Raw genomic sequence first — 22,341 nt, forward strand, 5'->3', positions numbered from 1 at the left:
CTTCGTCAGAATTCGAATGAGCCATTTTAATCTAGATTAATTTCAAGATCACAGTGAGATTAATCTAGATTTAAAAAATTAATCCATGACCACCACTAATCTTAAATCATTTGTGGATTAATGCTTATTGGAGACGCGAACCGTTTCAAACGTTTCAGTTCGATTTGGTGAACTGGTTGAAGAAGATCTGGTTACATCGAGTGATTTGTTGGCGAACCGGATATCACAAACTGCTTTTTTTTTTAACTCTCTCACAACAGATACGGAAGAGAAGACAATGCTGAATAAAGTTGTAGTTTTTGCTATTTTTGGACCAAAATGTATTTTCAATGCTTCAAAAAATTCTAACTGACCCTCTGATGTCACATGGACTACTTTGAAGATGTTTTTATTACCTTTCTGGACATGGACAGTATATCGTTCACACAGTTTCAATGGAGGGACTGAGAGCTCTTGGACTAAATCTAAAATATCTTAAACTGTGTTCCGAAGATAAACGGAGGTCTTACGGGTTTGGAACGACATGAGAGTGAGTTATTAATTACATAATTTTAATTATTGGGTGAACTAACCCAGATTTTTCTCTCATTGCATTCTCTCAAAGCAGTGCATAAACTCCAGACCTGTAATCTTCTCGCATCTGTTTCTTTTCAGACAGGATGGAGATAAAAAAGCGGCCCTGGAGAAAAACTGTGGTATTATGCTTTCCCCTCCCCCCTCAGAAAAATGCCTTTCTTATGTTTCAGTCACTTATGGCCAACGTTCACATATGCATCACAGTACTGACTTCATGTGGATATACACATCACCACTTTATAGACAGGACAGTTTCTCTTTGTGCTATATCTTGTTGGAGAACAAGTGGGCTTCAACTTGTTTTTAACACCATTGTGGGTGCCATGCAGGGAAAATTAAATTGTATTTATTCTAACGTGAGCCTAAAACATACTCATATTTTATGTGTTGTTGAATCCAGAAGTGTGTCTGAATGAAATTGAAAACATTGGCTACTCAAATATGTGAATGATGAGAAAATAATGATTATATATAAAACTATTTATATTTAGATTAACTATCCCTTGATGCATTTGTGCATATAGATAATGGATAAACATCAGACTCATCAGTGAATAATAAAAAAAAGTATTTTTATTTATCACGATTCAATTTACAAAATTCTCATAAAAAATATGTAAACGTTCTGATGGAACTCAATGAATCTGCATATGTGACAGCATATTAAAGTTTAATCTCTCAAACAGTTTGCTGGGAAAACAATTTTGTTCCCAGCAGCATCACAGTTTCCGTCTTAATTCAGACGGATGATCTCAAATTTCTTGGGCACTCTGTAAGGTCTTGGCCCCAATTGTGTTAACAGCTCCTCTTCTGTCTCAGCAGTGAGCTCCTGACCCGTTATGTCCTCCAGCTGATTGTCTTTAGGACAATCTGCGCTGTAGGTCTTGACGTAGTTTTCTACCGGCCAGCCGCGAAACTCCTCTGGTTCACTGCACACCAGACCTGTGTGGGACACACCGGGGTGGTGCTTCAGCCAGTAGTTCAAGTAATGAATGTTGTAATCACAAACCCAGGGGTTGTCCTCCAGAGACAGTTTCTTCAGGAAGTACAGGTCCTCCAAAACGTCATACTGAAAATAGCGCAGGCTGTTGTTGGACAGGTCCAGTTCTCTCAAGTACAGCAGGCCTATAAAGGCAGCTACAGAAAACAGAAAAAAGACTCTTTTCAGATTTCATTCAAAACTTTGTTCATACCTATAAATGACAGTAAAAAAAAAAATCACATTATTTCATTTCATTCATAAGACTAAATTAAAAAAGTACAAATGAAACCATATTAAATCGATTATTCAGTGTGTTTCTGGTTATGCGTTGTTATATATAAAATAGATTCATATGATTCTATATATTTTATTTTATTTACATACTGTTAACTGCATTTTTAGGCAGTTTAGAAAGGCGGCAGTAAATTATAGCAGCATCAGTAAATACTAAGTTTTTTGTTTGTGATTCTCTGAACGGTGAGAGAAAATATGTTTTATATTATACTATATATATTTTTTCACTATATTATTTAGATGTATATTTGCTTCTGTTAATCTATCTAATCTCTTATTTATTTTTTTATTTCTAGTTTATATACTTAAATGCATTATTAATTCATTTTGCACATTATTAATACTTTATAAATTATTATTATTATTACTATTATTATTATTAGGATCTGGAAATAAAATTAAAGAAAGTCAGAGATTCAACCCTTCTTAAAGACTGAAATCCTTACACTGAAGTTATTGTATGGCTTTAAAATAGGGATTTTCAACCTTTACAGTTCAGGGACCCACCACCAACTCTCAGCCAACCCTGGGACCCCAAGTGTGTGTGTGTGTGTGTGTGTGTGTGTGTGTGTGTGTATATATATATATATATATATATATATATATATATATATATATATATATATATATATATATATAGTGGTGGGCATGGATTATTTTTTTAAATCTAGATTAATCTCACTGTGATCTTGAAATTAATCTAGATTAAAATGGCTCATTCGAATTCTGACGAAGGCATTCAGAATATGTGTGTTACCCAAATAAAATTGACAAACAGTAAGTTTTTGAGAAGGGGTTTATCAAGCTAGGTGCATTAGAAAAGGGGCTCATCTCCTGTTTCCAAAATACATCAAAAAGTGTTTGAAAAAGCTGTAAACTAATTCCACATTGCACGAGGTGCAAACAACCTTACGCCTGTTTCACACATACTCCGTCTGCAGTGCGTATGCGTTGCATATTTTTTCCGCACCCATGTTAACGGATTCCAGTTGCGTTCCAGGAGCGTTGCGTCTGCAGCAGTGCAGCGATCGTTTACATACCGAGTAGCGAACTGCAAACGCGTCCTGTGTGAAAGCACATCGAGTCCGTGCTGCACCACATACGCAGACGGAGTATGTGTGAAACAGGCGAGAGCAGGGCCGTAGCTGGGGTCAGCGGGGCCCCAGTGAAGGTTGTACCAGAGGGCCCTGTTTGAAATTGTTTAATTTGTATGTTCGTTTATTTTTATTAATGTGTGCTATTTACACAATGTTTAAGTTTTTTTCAAGTTTGTAGGTATCAAGGTACAGAAACCAAATAATTAAATGTAAAATAGCACTGGATAGTCTTCAATGTAAAAATGAAATATACAATCAAACCTACATTTATTCAGACACTGTGGTAGTGAGGCTGTTAAACTGGTAAGATGAGTGAGGTGGAGGAACATCTGCCTGAGGAACTCTTGACTCTTCGGGAAGAAGTGCAGAGATTACGAGTGGCTAATGAACAACTTCAGAGAGGAAGATAGTTAGAGATCAGTTCATGGAGCATGTATGTGATGTTTCCTTAAGACGAGAGCTAAAGAGCATTGTGCGTCAAAATCCGGCTGTTGCTTTTATAGCACTACGGCATGAAGCAATTAGATGGATGGAAGAGGGTGAGCGCCCCTCTGGAAAAACTCGAGCCGAGCTTCACCACTGTTGGGTGGATCTAAATGTTGAAGGGGCTTGTCATGCAGTGGGGATGGAAAAAGGGTTTGGAGTTTCTGTCTTGCAGGAACAGCTTAACCAACAGCAGTCACAGATTAATAAAATACTACTGAGTCTGTCTAAGATAGAATCTGTGTTAAACCAGCCTACTTCTCGTCCTCATAACCCCAATTACCAGTTTACCCCAGAAGGCCAACCCATCTGTCTCCGATGTCTTAAGCCTGGGCATGTCCTCCGTCAGTGTCGACAGGGACAGAGGCAGCGAACAGCCAGTTTACCCAATGTCCAGCCCGAGGAAAATCCTGCAGTTACAGGTATGCATCATATTGATCCAAGCACTGTGACAAACAATCCTAGTCCCTCTAATCAGGTCTTGCTCTCTTCAAATGAGTCAATCTCACTTGTAGGTAAATGTCCTGTAGTGGAGGTAAAGATGGGGGGTGTTAAAGTAAAGTGTCTATTGGACACTGGTTCTATGGTGACCACAATCACAGAGTCCCTTTTTAAGGAAGTATTTCAACATTGGGGAGCACCTAGGCTCAAGTCATGTGGGTGGTTGGCATTAAAAGCTGCAAATGGTTTAAATATCCCCTATGTTGGATATTTAGAGATGGATATCCAGGTACTGGGTAGAACCTTTCCAGGATGGGGGGTTTTGGTGGTGAAGGATGCCCCTGGCACACTACAACAACATTCCATTCCTGGGCTGTTAGGAATGAATGTCATTTCTCAGTGTTATAGGGAGTTGTTTGCACAACAGGTTGAGGAATTATTTGCTTCTCTAGGTGCTGTTAAGGCAGAGGCCTGTTGGGAGTCTGTGCTCCGCTACTGTCGCCGCCAAGATGTGTGCCATTTAACTCATGAGGGTCAGGTGCGGGTCCTAGAAAGGGGTGGGGAATTCATTCCAGCTGGGTCACTTAAGTTTATTAAGGTCACCTGCCCAAAAGTCCCTCATACGCCACCTGCCACAATGCTGTTGGAACCTGGAGTCTCCGATCTTGCCCCAGGTTTGCTGTTGTCCCCGTCGTTACTCAGTGTTTCCAATAGTGTGACATTTGTTCCTGTAGTAAATGTAGGAGCCACTGGTGCTACTGTCCACTCAAAGCAGGTGCTGGGGATGTTGCACTCAGTGGTTGACATTCAGGCAGAGGAGCTGAAGTTTGAAGGGGAGAATGGTGATGTTTCCCTAATTAATATACATACTGCTGGGGGGCCACCTGCCTCCATCTCAGAAAGTCTTGCAGCTTTACACTGGTCAGAGCTTTCACCTGAAGAGGAGGGCCAAGCAAAACAGCTGTTAGAGAAGTATAGTGATGTCTTTGCTAGATATGATGGAGATCTGGGTTGCACTGATGAGATTGTACATGAGATACCTCTTTTAGATGATGCCCCAGTCCGACAAATATATAGGCGAATACCCCCTACACAGTGGCAGGCTGTAAAGGACCATATAAAACAGCTTCTGGACAGTAGAGTGATCAGGGAGAGTAGCAGCCCTTACGCATCACCCATTGTCCTGGTGCAAAAGAAAACTGGAGAGCTACAGATGTGTGTCGATTACCGTCAGCTTAATGCCAAGACAAGAAAGGATGCCTACCCATTACCTCGTATTGAGGAGTCGTTGGATGCCTTGTCAGGGGCCCAGTGGTTCTCAACTCTGGATTTGGCTAGTGGCTATAATCAAGTTGCTGTTGCTGAGAGAGATAAGCTAAAAACTGCATTCTGTACCCCTTTGGCCTGTTTGAATTAGAAAGGATGCCATTTGGGCTATGTAACACTCCCGGCACGTTTCAGAGGCTCATGGAGCGAATATTTGGTGATCAGAGCTTTCACTCAGTTCTTTTATATCTGGATGATGTCATAATCTTTTCTTCTTCTGTGGCCCAGCACTTGCAGAGACTGGAGATGGTCCTTAGCCGACTCCAACAGAAAGGGCTTAAGGCAAAGCTGAGTAAGTGCCACTTTTTCAGGAAGGAAGTGCAGTACTTGGGACATCGCGTGTCCAAAGAAGGTGTGGCCACTGATCCAGAAAAGGTGTCTGCTGTGAGTAACTGGAGGAGGCCCTGTGATGTGACCGAAGTCCGATCATTTCTTGGATTTTGCAGCTATTATCGTCGCTTTATTAAGGGGTTTGCTCAGTTAGCGGCCCCACTTCACCAACTAGTGGCAGATGTAATTAAAACTGCAAAGGTGTGTAGGACCAGGCCAGCTGCCGTCCTTACCAGTATGTGGACTGAAAAATGTGAGAGAAGTTTCACTGAGTTGAAGAGCATGTTTGTAAGTGCTCCCATCTTGGCATTTGCCGATTTCACAAAGCCCTTTGTCTTGGAGATAGATGCTAGTCACCAAGGGCTGGGTGCAGTCCTTTCTCAGGAGAAGGAGGGAAAATTGAGACCGGTGGCATATGCTAGTCGCTCATTGCGTGGTTCGGAGCGTAACATGGAGAATTATAGCTCCATGAAGCTGGAGTTCTTAGCATTAAAATGGGCAGTTTCAGAAAAATTCAGAGAGTACTTGCTTGGCAGCAAATGTAAGGTTTACACTGATAATAACCCTTTAAGTCATTTTCAGACCCTGAAGTTGGGGGCTACTGAACAAAGATGGGTTGCCCAGTTGGCAGCTTTCGACTTCACTATACACTACCGACCAGGAAAAAATAATGCTAATGCTGACTCTCTCTCTCGCCAGTACAGCATGCAGGCAGAGACCACAGATCTGGAGACTGACCAGCTGAGAGTTGAACCTTACCAGCCCTTCATCCCTGATAGGGCTGAGGGAGCTATATCTCACCAAATCGGAGTCCTTCCAAGTCGATCCAATGCCGAACTGGCAATGTTGCAGGGGGTGGATCCTGTTTTGAAAAGCTTTCTGTCTCTTTGGAGACTAGGAAGGCCTCCCAGTAAGGAACAGCGGACCAAGCTCACCAAGGATGTACAACATCTCCTCCGGCAGTGGGATCGTATCTTGGAGAAGGACGGCCTGCTGTACCGGAAGACAACTGCCCCTCATGGAGAGCCATACACCCAACTACTCCTGCCACAGTGTCTTCACCAGGAACTTCTCCGGGGTCTCCATGACCAACATGGACATCAAGGAGTACGGCGAACTACTGACCTGGTGAGGCAACAGTGTTACTGGCCAGGGATGGGAGTAGAAATTGAGAAGTACTGTCAGAATTGCCAACGCTGTGTGCTGTCTAAAGCTGTCCAGCCCAAAGTCAAGACTTACCAGGGGGCTCTGCTGGCAGGTCAGCCATTAGAAGTACTTGCCATAGACTTTACCCTGCTTGAGTCTGCAACAGATGGCAGGGAAAATGTCTTGGTCATGACTGATGTTTTCTCAAAATACAACCAGGCAATCCCAACCAAAGACCAAAGTGCCAGAACAGTGGCGAAGATCCTAGTTGACTGCTGGTTCAACCGCTTCGGAGTGCCTAAACGAATACATTCCGACCAAGGGAGAAACTTTGAGAGTGTGCTCATCGCACAGTTGTGTCAGCTATATGGGATTGAAAAGTCTAGAACAACAGCATACCATCCCCAAGGGAATGGCCAATGTGAGCGATTCAACAGGACCCTCCATGACCTCCTCCGATCGCTCACTGTGGAAAAGAAACGGGCGTGGCCAAAGTACATCTCTCAGTTGGTGTGGGCATACAACACTTCTACCCACCGCTCCACTGGTCATTCCCCTTACTCGTTGATGTTTGGCGTGCTAGCTCGACTCCCTATAGATTTCCTCTTGGGGGCTAACGACACCGAAGAAACAAGCTCTTTAGATGAATGGGTCATACGGCATCAGGAACGGCTTCAGGTAACTCGTGAACTAGCCCGCAAGAACATGGAGGAGGCAGCAGATTACCGGCAGCGAAACCACAATCAACAGGTGTGTGATAAGGGTTTTACAGATGGCCAATTGGTCTACTTAAAAGATCACCGCTGCCAAGGTCGTCGCAAGATCCAGGATGTCTGGTCACCAGCACTGTACAAAGTCGTCAGGACACCAACTGGCCCTGGTGGGCCCTTCACCGTCACATTGGCTGATGGAACTGGTAATGTCCGGCAAGTCCACAGAACAGAGATTAGAGCATCACAGTTGGATATTATACCATCAGTACCAAAGGTCCCTCAGCCATCTACAAAAACTACTCACCCAGAAGGTTATTCAACTTGCAGTGACGAAGATGTCCTTACCTGGATAGAAGCAGCAACACCTACTCCAGTAGATGCTGTCACTCCAGATCCGCCACCAACGGCCCCCAGTGAAGTTGCAGAAGTACCTGTGGAGGAGGATGAGGGTTGGGACGAGGATGACGAGGATGATGATGATGATGATGACAGTGATGAAGGGCACCCCCACCTTCAAAACAGGTCACCAGGTCTTAGACGCACCAGGCGGGTAACAGCTGGAAAACACAAGAATCCTCACAATCTGCCAAGGTCCACAGTATCCAGTGCCAATGTGGGGGTGGTAAGGGCTGCTGCATTCCTTGGGGCTGAGGTTTGATCGTCGGGGGCGACGACACCTTTTGGGAGGAGTGAGTGTGGGGATCTACACAGGCAGGCACACAACATAGCTGCATCACGTTCACACAACACCCAGGATAACATGATGTTTTGAAAAGTCACATGACCAATTAGGAAGTGATAAGTGTTTGCTGGTTGCAAGGCAGATTCTCTTTGTGTTGGTGCTGGACACTGTTGTGTGCGTTGGGCTTCCTTTTCATGGTAATTTCTAGAAGTGCATGTCTACTCTTCATGGAGGACACAGGCTTCTGCATGGAGTTTTAAAATATGTTGTGATCCATCTCATTGTGACCTGAGCTGCTGGGCTGCATCGCAACGGAATGTTCACCTTTGTCTTATATCAATGAGCCGTGGGACAGTTGAGCATACTGAAAAGGACCAGGCCAGCCACTGTTTTCTTGTGATTAATATGCATTTATTTATTGGTTTGTTGGTGTGATTGTGTGATGTGATTTTGCTTCTGGGCCTACCACCCATGTGCCCTAATTGTAGTAGCATTGTCCCTTAACTTCTGGCACTACTGCTGGTGGTTCTCCTCCCTAACTATGTCTCATGCTTAGTCTATTCCTGTACAAGGCCGGATCCACACTGATGCTTTGCCCCTTCTTGCCAAGGGACCACATTGTTAGAGACATTGGTTTGGGGTGTATTTATAGCCATAACACGGTGTGAGATTTTTGTCGTGGTATCTGAAGATCTTGAATGTGTGGTGTTTGCTGTGTTGCATGCTTCTTCTGGTGCTGGGTTGCTGTCTCCTGTTTCTTTTTGTCTCACCAGGGTCCTCCCGAGCAGGGGTTTCGCATTGGCTGATCCGATCTTCCTAGACTGAGGAGAATCCACCAATTGTATAGCAGTATTTAAGATCCATTTTAATAACTTTTCCACACTTTTTGTACTAAATTGTAATAAATTTGAAATACATCTATATATCTGCTTCTTGTCAACTGTCCCTTTGCAGGGAAAATATAAAGTTAGCTACACTACATTAAGGGAGGACTTGTGGGTCCTCCTGGCCATCATCAGGGGGTGGCGTAGTCAGACCGTATAGATTTACTGCTTGACGGGTACCACAATAAAAAATTATATCTGGTGCCTGAATAATTTTTGGTTTGACTGTTAAAACTACAAAGTAATTCAGTCAAGAGCAGTGAGTGATTTTCATTTTCTTGGATTAACATTACAGCAGCCAGTAGCTAAATTAGGCGCGGCCACTTTAAGAGACGATGAACGCATCCAATATAATACACATCCTATTTTTTTCCTCAACTGTTTACTTTCACTTAAGAAATAACTGACAGTTTTTTCGAGCATAATTTCCAAGGTGGGTATTTTGACATATTTTGTATGTATTTGTCGGCACAAGAGCAAAAAGAATCAAATTCGGTGTTCAAGTGTTTTGAGACACCTTTCTCTGCGTGAGCCCTGAACACCAGAACACCGCGAGTACTGAATTGGGCTCTTTCACATCTTTTTGTTTGTTCAAACTGCGATTTGTATTTGTTCGTTCAGGTACAAGAAGGACTTCGAGGAGAACTTCACAGAAGAGAGCTCGGTTCAGTGTCGCTGTCCGTGATACGCGGCTCTCTCTCGTGCGCACCGAACACAGCGCGCGAGTAACCAGCTACTCTGTTCAGCTTTTCTGCGTCTTGTGTTTGGATGCTTTAATGTTTAAATCGACAAGTGATAAGGCTTAAAAACACGTGAAAAAGATAAACTTTCATGACGATGCGCAGCAGTGGCCCGTCAACTGTCCTGAGCATCTTTTTAGGCTGGCCTCAGCCAGTTGGTTATATAAAATATCAAGGTGAAAGTCATCATAGCTTGCTTAGTATAGACCCAGCTCCCAACCCAACTTTGAGAATAGATTAACGGCGATATTTTTTTATCGCTCGATAAGAGTCTCACGTTAACGCAGCACGTTATAATATATATATATATTAACTATACTGTCTTGGTTACACTTTATAATAACCATCATTATAATCATTTGCAAATGTTCATTTCGACAGATCCCACTTCTTGAAAACACTAGTCCTTCTGTGTTTCATGGAAGAAAGATTACTGGAAATCCAAAGCTGCTAAATGTGTCTGCTCAGCAAGAAATAGGCTACACATTTTTATAAGCAATTCTATTCCGTGAACCCCTTGCTCTCTTTGTTCTAATTGGAAAAGGCTTAAAATTAATATGCTGATGTTTATACTGCTTTCTCCACAATAACAACTCTTGATAACTGTGCTGAATAGTTCAGGCACACTGTGATTTCTCTCATGATTTAATTACTTCCCTAACAACCTCATAATTTTCTTAAGTCCTTTCACCTACCCATTCTTTTGGCAAATGATTGTCAGGCATAAAAGCTCTTCAGCCTGATGTAGAGGCAAGAGTTGATTCCTTCACTATTCACTCACAAAGAGAATGTGGCCTATTTTCTAAATGCTATGGAAAGGCAACAACAACAACAAAAAAGGCTTCTATAGTTAACCTTTCATGAATTCCCCAAGTGGTGTCTTTTCAATCAGTGATTGACAAGATGTTTTAAAACTTTAATGTGAGTCTTCTTTCTGTTGAGACTCCTTCCTTGTCACATATTGCTGTGCCAAACACATCCATTTCCTGCATTTTGTACATCCTCTTTGTACTTTCATTCCTCAGCAGTCAAATGTCTTGAAGACAGAATTTGGTTGTGTACCACAGGCTTACCTGTGCTGATGTTTTCCAGACTGTTTCCGCTCAGGTTCAAGAGCTTTAGGTCTTTAACATTTTCAAATGCCTTTGGTCTCAGCTGCTTGATGTTGTTTCTGGATAAGTCCAATCTCACAATATCCAGCGGGATGTCAGCCGGCACAATTTTAAGGTCTACGGAAGAGAGAGTTGAATTACTGTAATTATGTAGGTTTATTGGAAAAGGTACCTTTGTAATTTGCACAATTACATGTTTGATTGACAGTGCATTCTGCAACAGATGCTGCTTCGTTATGAGTTATTTTGATTCCCAAGGGAATGTTATAGGACAAAATTTTCCAAGAGCTTGCAAAACACTTTGATGGGCTTCTGTATTTCCAGATGATTTCCAGCAGGGCTAACCATACATGGAAAATTCTGCCACGACAACTGTTGGAAGTTCTGTACAGTCGGTTCCTCGTAGGTGGTCTCCCAAAGTCATTTTCTCAGACACTTACTGATAATGACATTCAAACTAACTCGTATCTGTATGTGGATCTTAAATTATACACAAAGCAAGTTGCGACAGTAATAGCTCTATTTATTTAGACACTCAAAAGTGCAACACTTTGGATGGCTCCAGCAAACCATGCCTAGATTTATATATTTATAAAAAATGAGAGAGCTTTTAAAACTGTACACATAGCACACGTTTGCCGGTAACACTCGAAACTCTGATATTCGGAAATGTTATCGTGGGACTTGACATGTGCGAAAGAAATGCGGCATTGTAGAACAGATACAGCTGCACTTCCTGCTTTGACCTGCCAGAGCAACTGTTTTAGACCCCAGAGAGCCCTCAATAATAAATCTTTTACATTTTGCTTTTGATCTGCCACATATATAAACACAGGTTTGAGCCGCAGTTAATACTATAGAGTAGATTTTACATTGTCTGTTGGATCTGGAGGCTTCTGAATTGCACCTAAAGAAATAAACGTGCCGTTATTCTTGTAAAAAATTCAGGGAAAAGCCTTCCCAGAATCTGAGATCACTTATACTTGGCTTTTCGTCTCCTGCTCTTGCCATAGGATTCCTTCATGGGCTTTCTGCGATTAATGCTGGCAGAATAAATAGCCATTTATCCCTTAGGTCCCAGGAACAGATCATGTAATGTTACAAAAGGGTGTTTTTGTGTGAGTGTGTGTGTGTGTGTGTGTGTGTTTGACAGAGTGATTCAGAAAGCCTCCCTCAGCTCCATACTGCTTACTCACTATTTCTGACAAGTGGAGAAGTCCAAATCCCACTGACTGATTTCAATTATTTCACATTGACTGGTTTATTACATGGGTTATGCTTGCCTCATCTAACCCTGCTGACTTGGTCTTTGGACTGGGAGTGTTTCTCGTGTTGTTATGGATGTCTGAGCACATTTATGTAGTTTTTCAAAACAAAACTTGCATATCAAGATGGATGACTCAAAATGTATGTACAGTAGATTGAAACTGAGGGTTCCAGAGAAAAGAAAACAAATGATTACTGATAAAGAGTTCTTTCATAGTCATATCTTACAGCCATCTCTTCATCAGAGAAAAAAAAACTCTTGTCCTAAGTCATTTCCTAAAAAACTATAAGATATACATAAGACACAGACCAGCACAGTCCTTGGATTCCCATGGAGATTTGCATGTATAGCCGTAGTAATGTGGTATTTCCTTTGCTTTTGGAAGATCATTTTTAGGGAACTGATTCACAAAGGGATCTTTTTTATGTGAATTTTGCAATTTGTTTCGCAAACATGCTTTTGAAATATAATACTGAGGTTCAAGATTCAGAAAATTTATGTTTTCTTGATAACAGTCTAAATATGATATTAATGTCTCTCTAGAGAAAAGGCTGCAGATGTTGAAGCTGGAAAGATACTCATTCCCTTTCTGCTAGTTCTCTGCATCTTATATTTCATATTTCCAGACATTTGTTCCACTCTGCTGTGAATCTATATATCTGTCTGTCTGTCAGTCAGTCAGTCAGTCAGTCAGTCAGTCAGTCTGTCTGTCTGTCTGTGCCTACAGTATGAACTTAATGTTTTCTTTTTTTATAATAATTTTTCCCTCAAACTGACAACATGTTTCAGCATATAGTGTATTGTTTCTTAACAGTTTAGATGAAAAGCAGCTTTACACAATTAAAAGGAAGTGTCTAGGGATTTGAGGAAAGCATTACTTATTGTGTGAGTGCTTATTGTGAAATAAATGTCAGTTTTCCCCAACTGGTATACGGCAGAGAAACCACTTCAACAGTACAATTTGCTGAAAAGAAACCACAGATTTTCTATGGAAGCACATGGGTAGCGATATTCAATTTGGAATGTAATATGCAAAATGACAATGCAATATGTAAAATGACAATGCATTTCTGTATTTACATTTTCATTTTCCAATACATTTGTGCAACGTTTGGTGCAAAATGAAAATGAAAATTAAATTACATAGTTTTCATTTGCCATTTCATACATTAGTTTTAATATGTAAAATGAAAACTAATTTTAACGCTTTATAAGTTGCAAAATTAAAATGAAAATATATTACAGAAATTATTAGATATGTATAACATGTTCAAGCAAAAACTGTGGCAAAATTATCATTTAAATGCTATTTTTCTTAAATGCATTAACACTCACAGTCAAGACACTTACGATTGCATTTTCATTCATTGAGTCTCAGACCTTCTGCAAGCCCCGCCTTGTTTAGTCCTCTGTATATATGCTTTCCAACTGAAGGTTTATGAGATGCACCTTTGAGCAATTTCAGAGAACTGATTTATCATTTCCTGATCTACATTCTCTTCATTAATGAAAGTCAAGATTCACCTGCACAACTCATGACAAATGCAAAAACTCGAATAGAAATGTTTAGAAAATGTGCTTGACAGTTTATGACAACTAGATCAACCATTTTGCATTTAATGACTTATACGATGGACTAAAGTCTATATATTTTGAGGGGTACATAAGACTGTTGCACAGAAAATTATATAATACATTTTGAGCAACTTATAATGTATGAAGAATATGCAGACAAATGTACATAATCAACTGCATGAATGTACCAAAGCCATCGCAACTTGTTCAAAAGAATGAGAAACTGGTTTTATGATGTGTACAAATGACTAAATGATGTGGAGGTAGTTTTGAGAATTTCATTTCTGACTTGAGAAACGCACCATGGTGATATAGTCACCATGGTATGCCAAGTCAATTGTGAATCATTGGATTTTCCCGAAAAGGGTAATGTGTTCTGTTTCTTAACAGCCACAACTTACAGTAATTCACTCCCACCTCTTCCCAAATGCCCCACTGCAAGAGAACCTAATCAATAGCTTTCTCACCTCTGTTACTGCAGTCCATACGGGTCACAGGGTGGATGTAGGTGTGGCATAGAGCAGTCGCTTCAGACTTTTTTTGTGAAGCTGGTACGGTTTGATTTTTCTGCTGAGGAGAGCACAGCAGCTCTGCATCCAGCTTCTTCAGTTTCCTCCCTGAGAATTCCATGGGCTCAGCACACTGTGCGTAATTGCCAATGTTACGGTTACTGGGTACTTGTATGAACCTGACCAGGCTATCCAGCTGGCATTCACACCTCCAGGGATTGTCATAGAGTCGCAAGTACTTGAGTTGCGGCATGGGGATCAGCATGCCTTCACTCGCCACACTCAGACGGTTGTGCTGCAGCAGTAAAGTGGTGAGTCTGCTCAGGCCGTCGAACGCTCCCTCATCTATGTGGGAGATTTCATTTTGTTGGAGATCAAGACTCCTTAGGTTTCGGAAGTGACTGAAGGTGTTGTCTCGCAGCACCTGGATCCTGTTCCGTGCCAGCAGCAGGTGGTGAATGTCCTCCGGCCAGCCCAATAGAACGGCTGTCAGATGGCACTCTTGGCAGTCAAAGAACTTTTCCCCATTGACTGTACTTTCCTTGCAGTCTGGAGCAAACCGCCTGATGGTGTTTGACCGGTTTCGACTCTGCATCCGGCGTCCCTTTCCACCATTTCGTGCCTCAGCTGCCCAGACTACCAGGCACAGCAGCAGCAGCAGACCGCAGAGCAGCCGCATGGCAAAAAGCAGTAACTTCGATAAACCGAGAGCTTGCTTTAGTCAGACTGAGGGTGCACAGCTGCAGTCCCTGAGAAAAGGAAAACAAAATGTAAATAGCTGCACTACCAAGAGCTGCATTCCAAACAGAGAGAGAGGACATACACAGGAATGTTGAAGGTTTAATGCAAGTTCAATTCACAGCATACAAGTTTGTGTTCCCTTCTAAAACATATTCAATATAAAAGGTTTATATAGTTTTGTTATATAGTTTATCTATAAGCATTAAACCCTAGAACAGTTAAAGTTAGTTAAAACACACTGACATTGACATAAAGGAAGTTTGGAGCATTTTTTACACACATATATGTGGCAGTCCTATTACATCGTCCCTTGAATCTATTGTGCTGCTTACAAATCCTCACCTGTGGCAAACATTAACCAAGGAATTCATTATCTTTGGATATGTTGAATTCTTTATATTGATGGGTTGACAGATGTCACAAGGTGTTTTCTGTAACAGCACTGCTGTGAAATAGTTCCAGGTTTGTTGACCTACCATCACTATCACTTTGCCATATTGTATCCAAGTTAGTAACAGTAGACCATAAAAAGTAGAGTAGAATAAGCATTGAATTATTGAAATGAATGCACATTTGGCATCCACTTTGTGTCATGGCTGCATTTCCATCTTTTTTTTAATAATTTAATAGTCCATCATAAATTGTTCCTGACTTGGTGTAGCAAAACTTTTTAAACTTTCATTACCGTATGTCAAGGATCAGTGCAGTGTACTGTTCTAACTATAATTAAAAACATATTTGGATGACCGCTTTCCCCAGTGATTGCATAAAAACAGAATGAATTACAATCTGATATCTAGCATAATCCCTTTTATGAACCCACACCCCGCTATGCCAATATTTGCCTTGCTGGAAGACACGCTGCATTTTACTATTTAATAACAATCACAAATAAGTCCTCTTCATTTTTCCAACATGGTTTTTTTTCTCAGTTTGATCATGCATTGGCATTTTAATGACCTTGCATAGACTTGCCCTGAGTCACTGTTCCCATTTAAGTGTGCAGAGACATTCATAAGCCATTTGTTGATTGACTTCTTAAAAAATATAAAGACTGTGTCTCTGTAGCACTTTCAAAACACTGTGCTTTTTGTTTGAGTAGTCCGGCATGTGAATTAAGATGAACAGGAATGCTGACAGATATATATATATTATTCATTATTCAGCCCTTTTCTATGAGACAACAGTTTGCTGAAGCACACTTTTAATTCGCTAACAGGAGAAACAAGAGTGAGGTGAAATGGCAGTGCTGAAAACACTCTAACTTGAACAGGTATGCAGTACTCATTCTGCCACCAGCTTGATAATTCTGTTTGTAGTGAGTCTGCTGTGAACAATTCACAGTGCTAGCACTCATTGGTCCTCCTCATTAGCAGATATCAGTGAAAATCAGTAATTCAGCCTTGGAATTTGGGCCTTCTGGGCTTTCCCTGTAAATCAGGTTTTGGCATGACTTGTACCTCTGACAGGCAACACTCTTCCAGTCTGTAGTCATGATGCTTTGCAGCTATTTTCACAGATGTATCATGCAATTAAATTGTTGAAATTGTATTAGCAGGACCTGTTGCATGTTCTCTGTTTCCAGTGATAAAACAGCAGGACAATGACATCATGTGAACATGCTGTGTGATAATCACTGGTCCATTTTTATGTCCCCCCCCCCCTGCTTTTTCTTATCACAGACTTGTAGCACTTGTTGTTATGTCAATGGAATAGGTTCTATATCTAGTGGCGCATATCATGCACCAGGACAATGGTGCATTGCATTGCTGTACAGGGGTGTGTTTCCCGTGCAGCAATGTAATTTGCATGGTACGATGCATCGTTAAAGAAATCAACTAGCTAGTCACGACTGTTTCCCAAAACAATATTCCCACAAATGTGTTGTTCAACCACATTGTTTAACTATGCAACGCAGGTGATAGAGTTTAACTTCTTTTAATTAATCTGTTTAAAATAAATTTATGCCAGATTTTTTTCTATAAATTATTGAAAAAAGCTGTCGTTCCAACCACTCGACTTTGCGATGCTGTTTGCGAATGTTCATTAGAACTATGATTTTAGGAAACAATTATGCTGATAGCGATGGAATTTGTGACCATAAGTTGGCTAACAATGCTTTTGGAAAACGCACCCCAGATCAGTGAATTAACATGTGTTTATATCTTTACATTTATACCTTATACATTTGTTTATACCTATGTGATCGGATAGACTTCCAATTGTGTAGCAATTCAAGCAAAACAGAAACCACCACTGAAACTGTGGTTGCGTTAACAAAAGAATTTCCTTCAGAATTTTGATCTGGAGAAAACAGCTTTTGCGATGTTGAGATCTATAATGCGATTATGAGATCTATAAAAAAGAAATTTGAATCGAGATCACAAGAAAACGTTTGTCAACATGGAGAGTTTTTAGATGGAAAAGCTGCTCAAAACCTCTGTTTTCTTTGTAATAATAGCATAACGAAATAGATTTGGCAAACAAACCAGGGTATCTTCTTTGGAAAGCATCAAATCATTTTACATTTTCGCAGAGGTGAGCGATGTAGCCAATCACAGACATGTTTGTTGACTTCTAATACGCAAAGGCCAATCAGAGGTGTTTGGGTTGGAATCCACGCAATCACCACTCAGTTTTCTGTCCAGTGTTTGGGTTCTATCATGCTTGTAACTTTTTTCTAACAAAGACATTTAAAAGTGTAGTCACGTTCATTGTATTTTTATTTTTTATTTTATTTTTTTACTTTGTTAGATCATGATGAATGAGTGACAGTTTTTAATAAATTTAAAGGGAGCAGTCTTTGCATGCTGTATTGACTACAATGTTTTATTCAGATTTTAAATAAAACTTCATGCTTGACAAGCAGCCACGTTTGACACAGAGAAAGCCAACTACTACACTATATAGAAAAAGATAATAATTTCAGAAACACATGTATTGGCTGCCACACAAAATCTTGCTCACCTGCTTGCTATTTGTCAACATAGCCTATATATACTTTATTAACAAGTAATTGTAATACTTTTAATAAGGTTCGATTAGATGCTAGTTAATGTTAAAGTCTATTATTATTGTAAAGTAGCCTACTACCTAAAGCGTTCACTTGAAAAATATTATCAGCATCCAAGTGCGATTCAATCATTGAACCGCATGTTAATCCCAGGTATAAAGGTAGTCTGTGAGCAGATCTGCCTGGGATATATAATCTCTGCTACTGGAGCGGACATTAACAGGAAGCAGTCAGCACTTCATGTGAATGAATCAGCATAACGCAGTCCTTATGTGAGTGCCTGGCTGCCACGGCCTTGGTTTACTACAATAACAAAAAGAAAGAAGTACCAAGGGATGGAAAACGTCAATGGGAAATGGAGCAGAACGCAGACATTGTTCATTGTCTAACATAAAAAGGGGGAGTGTGTATTTTCTTTTCAACTTTATTTTATTTTATTCTTTTATGCCACCCACATTTCAGGTCACCCAGTATGTCCGAAAGACTACTCCCGATTATTTCAGGTCCAAAGTGAATAATTTATGTTAGAGATCTTGACAAGAATTTACCCCCCCTCTGACACACACACACACAACGTATAAACCCATTTATCAGTGTGTGCATGTGTGTGAGAGAGCATGCTTACATGGCCAGCAGTGCTTAATTAAAACCATTTGAACTTCCCTCACAGGGTGGAAAAATCTTTTTTTTCTTCTGTTTTATTTTTTTCTTTTCCTGAATTAATTTTAACTCAGCCCTTCAAGTGATAAATCAAGTGATACAGTTATTAAACCTATACTTTTAAGTGAGAAACCTTATCAGCACAATATTTAAGCAGAGGAACCTCTGGACTCACATAGACAAAAAATCTATACTTTCTTATCCAGGCTTTTATTATTATTATTATTTTTTTTTAAAGAAGACCACAAACTTGCATTTCAGAATAATCACCCAGTCTTGCTCCTCTCATTTTTTTCTACTTTCCTGACACAGCATGTGGGGTTTGACAGTGTATCTTGAGTAGAGACACAATTGCTAAACAGTTGCTTTTCACACAAACTGTCTCCAGTCGAAACCATGCCAAAATTAAGATTGCAGGAAACATGCAGTCCCTCTGTTACGAAACTGCAGCCGAGTCAAGAGTGCACAACTTAATGTACATCCATCTGCACTGGCATTCCTAGAAAGATTTACTCACACACATGCAAACATGCACATGCATAATGTAAGTCCTCAGATACCTGTGCACAGGGAAATGCATCCAAAATCTCATCCAATCTGGATATGTCCCGTTAGCTGATCTTTAAGTCCTTTCATGAGCTTTGTGCAGCGCTGGATTTTTGAACTCAGCGTGCTGTTCGGTCTGACTGTATGTGTCTATGTGCATGAGCATATGTGTGTATGAGGCTCAGTGCAGCCCCCAAGCTTGTGCCTGGTTTTAAATTACACATTTTGTCTGTGTGCAGGCGAGCAGACCCACATGTTCTTGTTAAAACTGTACCGCCTCCAGGCTTCCAGCACTTTGTGAGTCTCTTCATCAGTGTGATGTCAAAGAGACTCTGGATGAGGCAACCCCATTCAAACAGTGTGGAAAGTATGCTTCTGGACTTATTTTAAAGGGGTGGTTTACCCAAAAATGAAACTTGTGCCATGACATGATGACATCATGACATCATAACTTTATTCATGAGGAAGTTATGAGGTCCTATTTGTAAATCATTTACAAATGATCTCAAGTTCTCAAGTTCACTAGAATTTGAACTCACAAGCAACACTCCAAATTTCTCCTTTAGTGTTTCAAGGAAAGAAAGAACATCATAGAAGTTTGCAACAACACAAGAGTGCATAAATGATAACAGGATTTCAGTTTTTGAGTAAAATATTATTTGTGAAGCAGAAAATGTGGGCACATCTGTCTTACATCTTGAACAACTTGACATTGCAGCTTTGAGAACCTTCTTGCATTATTTAGATGCATTTTACTTTGTGCTCAAAGTTGCGTAAACATAAAACAAATAAAATTTCCACAGCATGACAGAATGGCATCTTGCTTTCTAGATGAAATGATGATTGAAGCACCGGGAGACTTGCTTGCTTTTATCCCTGGCATGCCCTTGGGACTGTTTTCAGCTCATAGATAAACAACACTTACCTATTACTGGGTCCCTTTATAGAAATACAACCTTCCTTGAGTTTTAGTACAGTTCCTGTAATTTTGTCTTGTTCTTAGTTAAAATATCTAAAAACCCCTTCTGGATAAAACTGGTTTATCTGAAAATATCAGAAAATTTTTAAAGTGTAATTTACAGACTTGGGGAGGGGGGAGTGGAAATCAGTACAATCTTAAAAAGCCCATGGGAAATTTAGTCAGTCTGATTTTTTTTAGAATACTTATTTTCTTGAGCTAAAAATGACTGTGTGAGTGCAATCTCTAAACCTATCTTTATTCAGCCATCAGTTTGTTTGTTGGTTTTTCAAGCAGGTTAATTTTCACAGTCTGGACCATTTTAAAAATCCGTCCTGGTCCAGGTTTGAAATGTTTTGACCTTTGGGAGGTAGATTAAATTTCTAAAAATGACTGCCAACTCTCAGTGTTCTATCAGTTTTAATTGTGGTGTATTCATGATTTAAGCTGCAATTCTGGATAAAAGTCTTGTATCTTAAATAGTAGATCATGGCACTAACAATGCCAAGGTCAAGGGTTTGATTCCCAGGGAGTGCATGAACTGATCAAATTATAAAATGCCAGTAAATTATGAAACTTTTTTTTTTTCACAAGAGCATTGGAATGTAGGGATCCAGCCAAGAGTTATGTTTTGTGCCCCAAACTAACCTTTGTTAACAATAAAATAATAAAACTTTTCAGTTACCGTTACATTTTAAATCTGACTTATGTTTGTGATTTTTGTCTCCAGATGTGTGTTTGACATAAAAAGATGTTTGATCATTCAGATTTGGACTTGTGTTTACTGAGTGAGCATCTGTGTATAATTTGTATTGTGTAGTTCAGTAGGTGGAGGACAGAGACAATGCAAACATTTAACATTTTGAAAGATACGATCAAAATGTTTTATCAAAACCAAGTTATATTTTAGCATTTATCCTATATGTTTCTCAGAGAGAGAGAGAGAGAAATACAAATTTTGTATTACTGCTGTTGGCACAGCTACAGTGCTTCCATAGGGATATGATTAATCTGTATAGTCTGTATTAATAGTCATCTGAGGTCATTAAAATATACTGAATTCTGGAAAATTCTGTGTTATTTTTACGTTCATGGACTTTCTGTTTCCCTATTTTGGTCATGTCCCGTTTCTTGTTTGGTTAATTGATTAATCCCCACCTGTTCTCCATTCCCCAGATTACCTCCCTTGTGTTTAAAACCCTGTCTGTTTGGTTCCTTCTGGTCCACGATTGTCTATGTTACTTCTTATGATGTTGTTGATGTTAATTAAACTCCTCTTTTGATTTACGTATTCCTTGTGCGCTTGATCTCCATGCCAGCATACACAGTATTGTAACAGAATTGCGGACCGAACAGTTAGTTTAGCTGCATTTTTCTTTCTTTTTTGTTATGTTTTGTTTTCCCCTCTCCCGGAATGGCTATCCCGGCCATCCGACTCCTGTGCCTGGAGCAACTGGACCGTTCGCTGGAGGGCCACACCAGGGACTTTATCGATCTGGCAGCCTGCCAGCGAATGGTCCAGAGAGGATTTCGCCGCCTTCGTGGAGTGGGTGGTGGTGAATAACGAATCCCAGTTCACCATCTGCCCTGCTGAAGAGGATATCTCCAGCCCCACTCCCGAACCAGAGACCAGCCAGCCGCCATCCAGCTGTACGGAGCAACTGCCTGAGCCCACCGTAGACGGAGAGCCTGAACCCACCACGATGGAGCCGATCATCGCCATGGAGCCTGAGCGTCTAGCAGCGTCTGACCAGGTGTGTGAGCCGGCAACACCGTGCTTCTTGGGATTGCTGGTGAGCATCGAGGGCGTGGAGGAGAGCCCTGCCTACACTCCTGCGACTTAGGGTGAGCTGAAACCAGTTTCTGTGAATTATGTAGAGAAATTAATGGACATTTTTCAAATGGACCTTATAGACTGGTTCAATGAGGTTTTACCCGAATCCCCGGTGTCTCCGCTTGTTCCGCCCAGCCCTAAATTTCCTGTTTCTCCACTGATTCCGCCCACCCCTGAATCTCCTGTGTCTCCGCTGGTTCCGTCCAGCCCTGATCCTCCTGTGTTCCCTCCCAGCCTCCCTCTCCCACCTCCTCCTAGACCAGTCAGTTCCTCTGCTCCATTTCCGCTGGTTCAGTCCAGCCCTGAATCTCCTGTTTCTCCGCTGGTTCAGTCCAGCCCTGAATCTCCTGTTTCTCTGCTGGTTCTGTCCAACCCTGATCCTCCTGTGTTCCCTCCCAGCCCCCCTCTCCCGCCTCCTCCTAGACCAGTCAG

The 22,341-nt window shown here is 40.8% G+C and overlaps 1 protein-coding gene across 1 annotated transcript; it reads right to left on the reverse strand.

The window, feature by feature from the left end:
• Positions 1-1,134: 1,134 nt before the first annotated feature.
• LOC132098998 (leucine-rich repeat-containing protein 17-like) lies at positions 1,135-14,836 on the reverse strand. The gene is made up of 3 exons (XM_059505342.1): positions 14,116-14,836; positions 10,768-10,923; positions 1,135-1,713 (listed from the first exon to the last, which is right to left on the reverse strand). The coding sequence occupies exons 1-3, from the start codon at positions 14,834-14,836 to the stop codon at positions 1,310-1,312; spliced, it is 1,281 nt and encodes a 426-aa protein (XP_059361325.1). The 3' UTR covers positions 1,135-1,309.
• Positions 14,837-22,341: the final 7,505 nt, after the last annotated feature.

Source organism: Carassius carassius, chromosome 22, assembly GCF_963082965.1.
Source record: "Carassius carassius chromosome 22, fCarCar2.1, whole genome shotgun sequence".
NCBI lineage: Eukaryota > Metazoa > Chordata > Actinopteri > Cypriniformes > Cyprinidae > Carassius > Carassius carassius.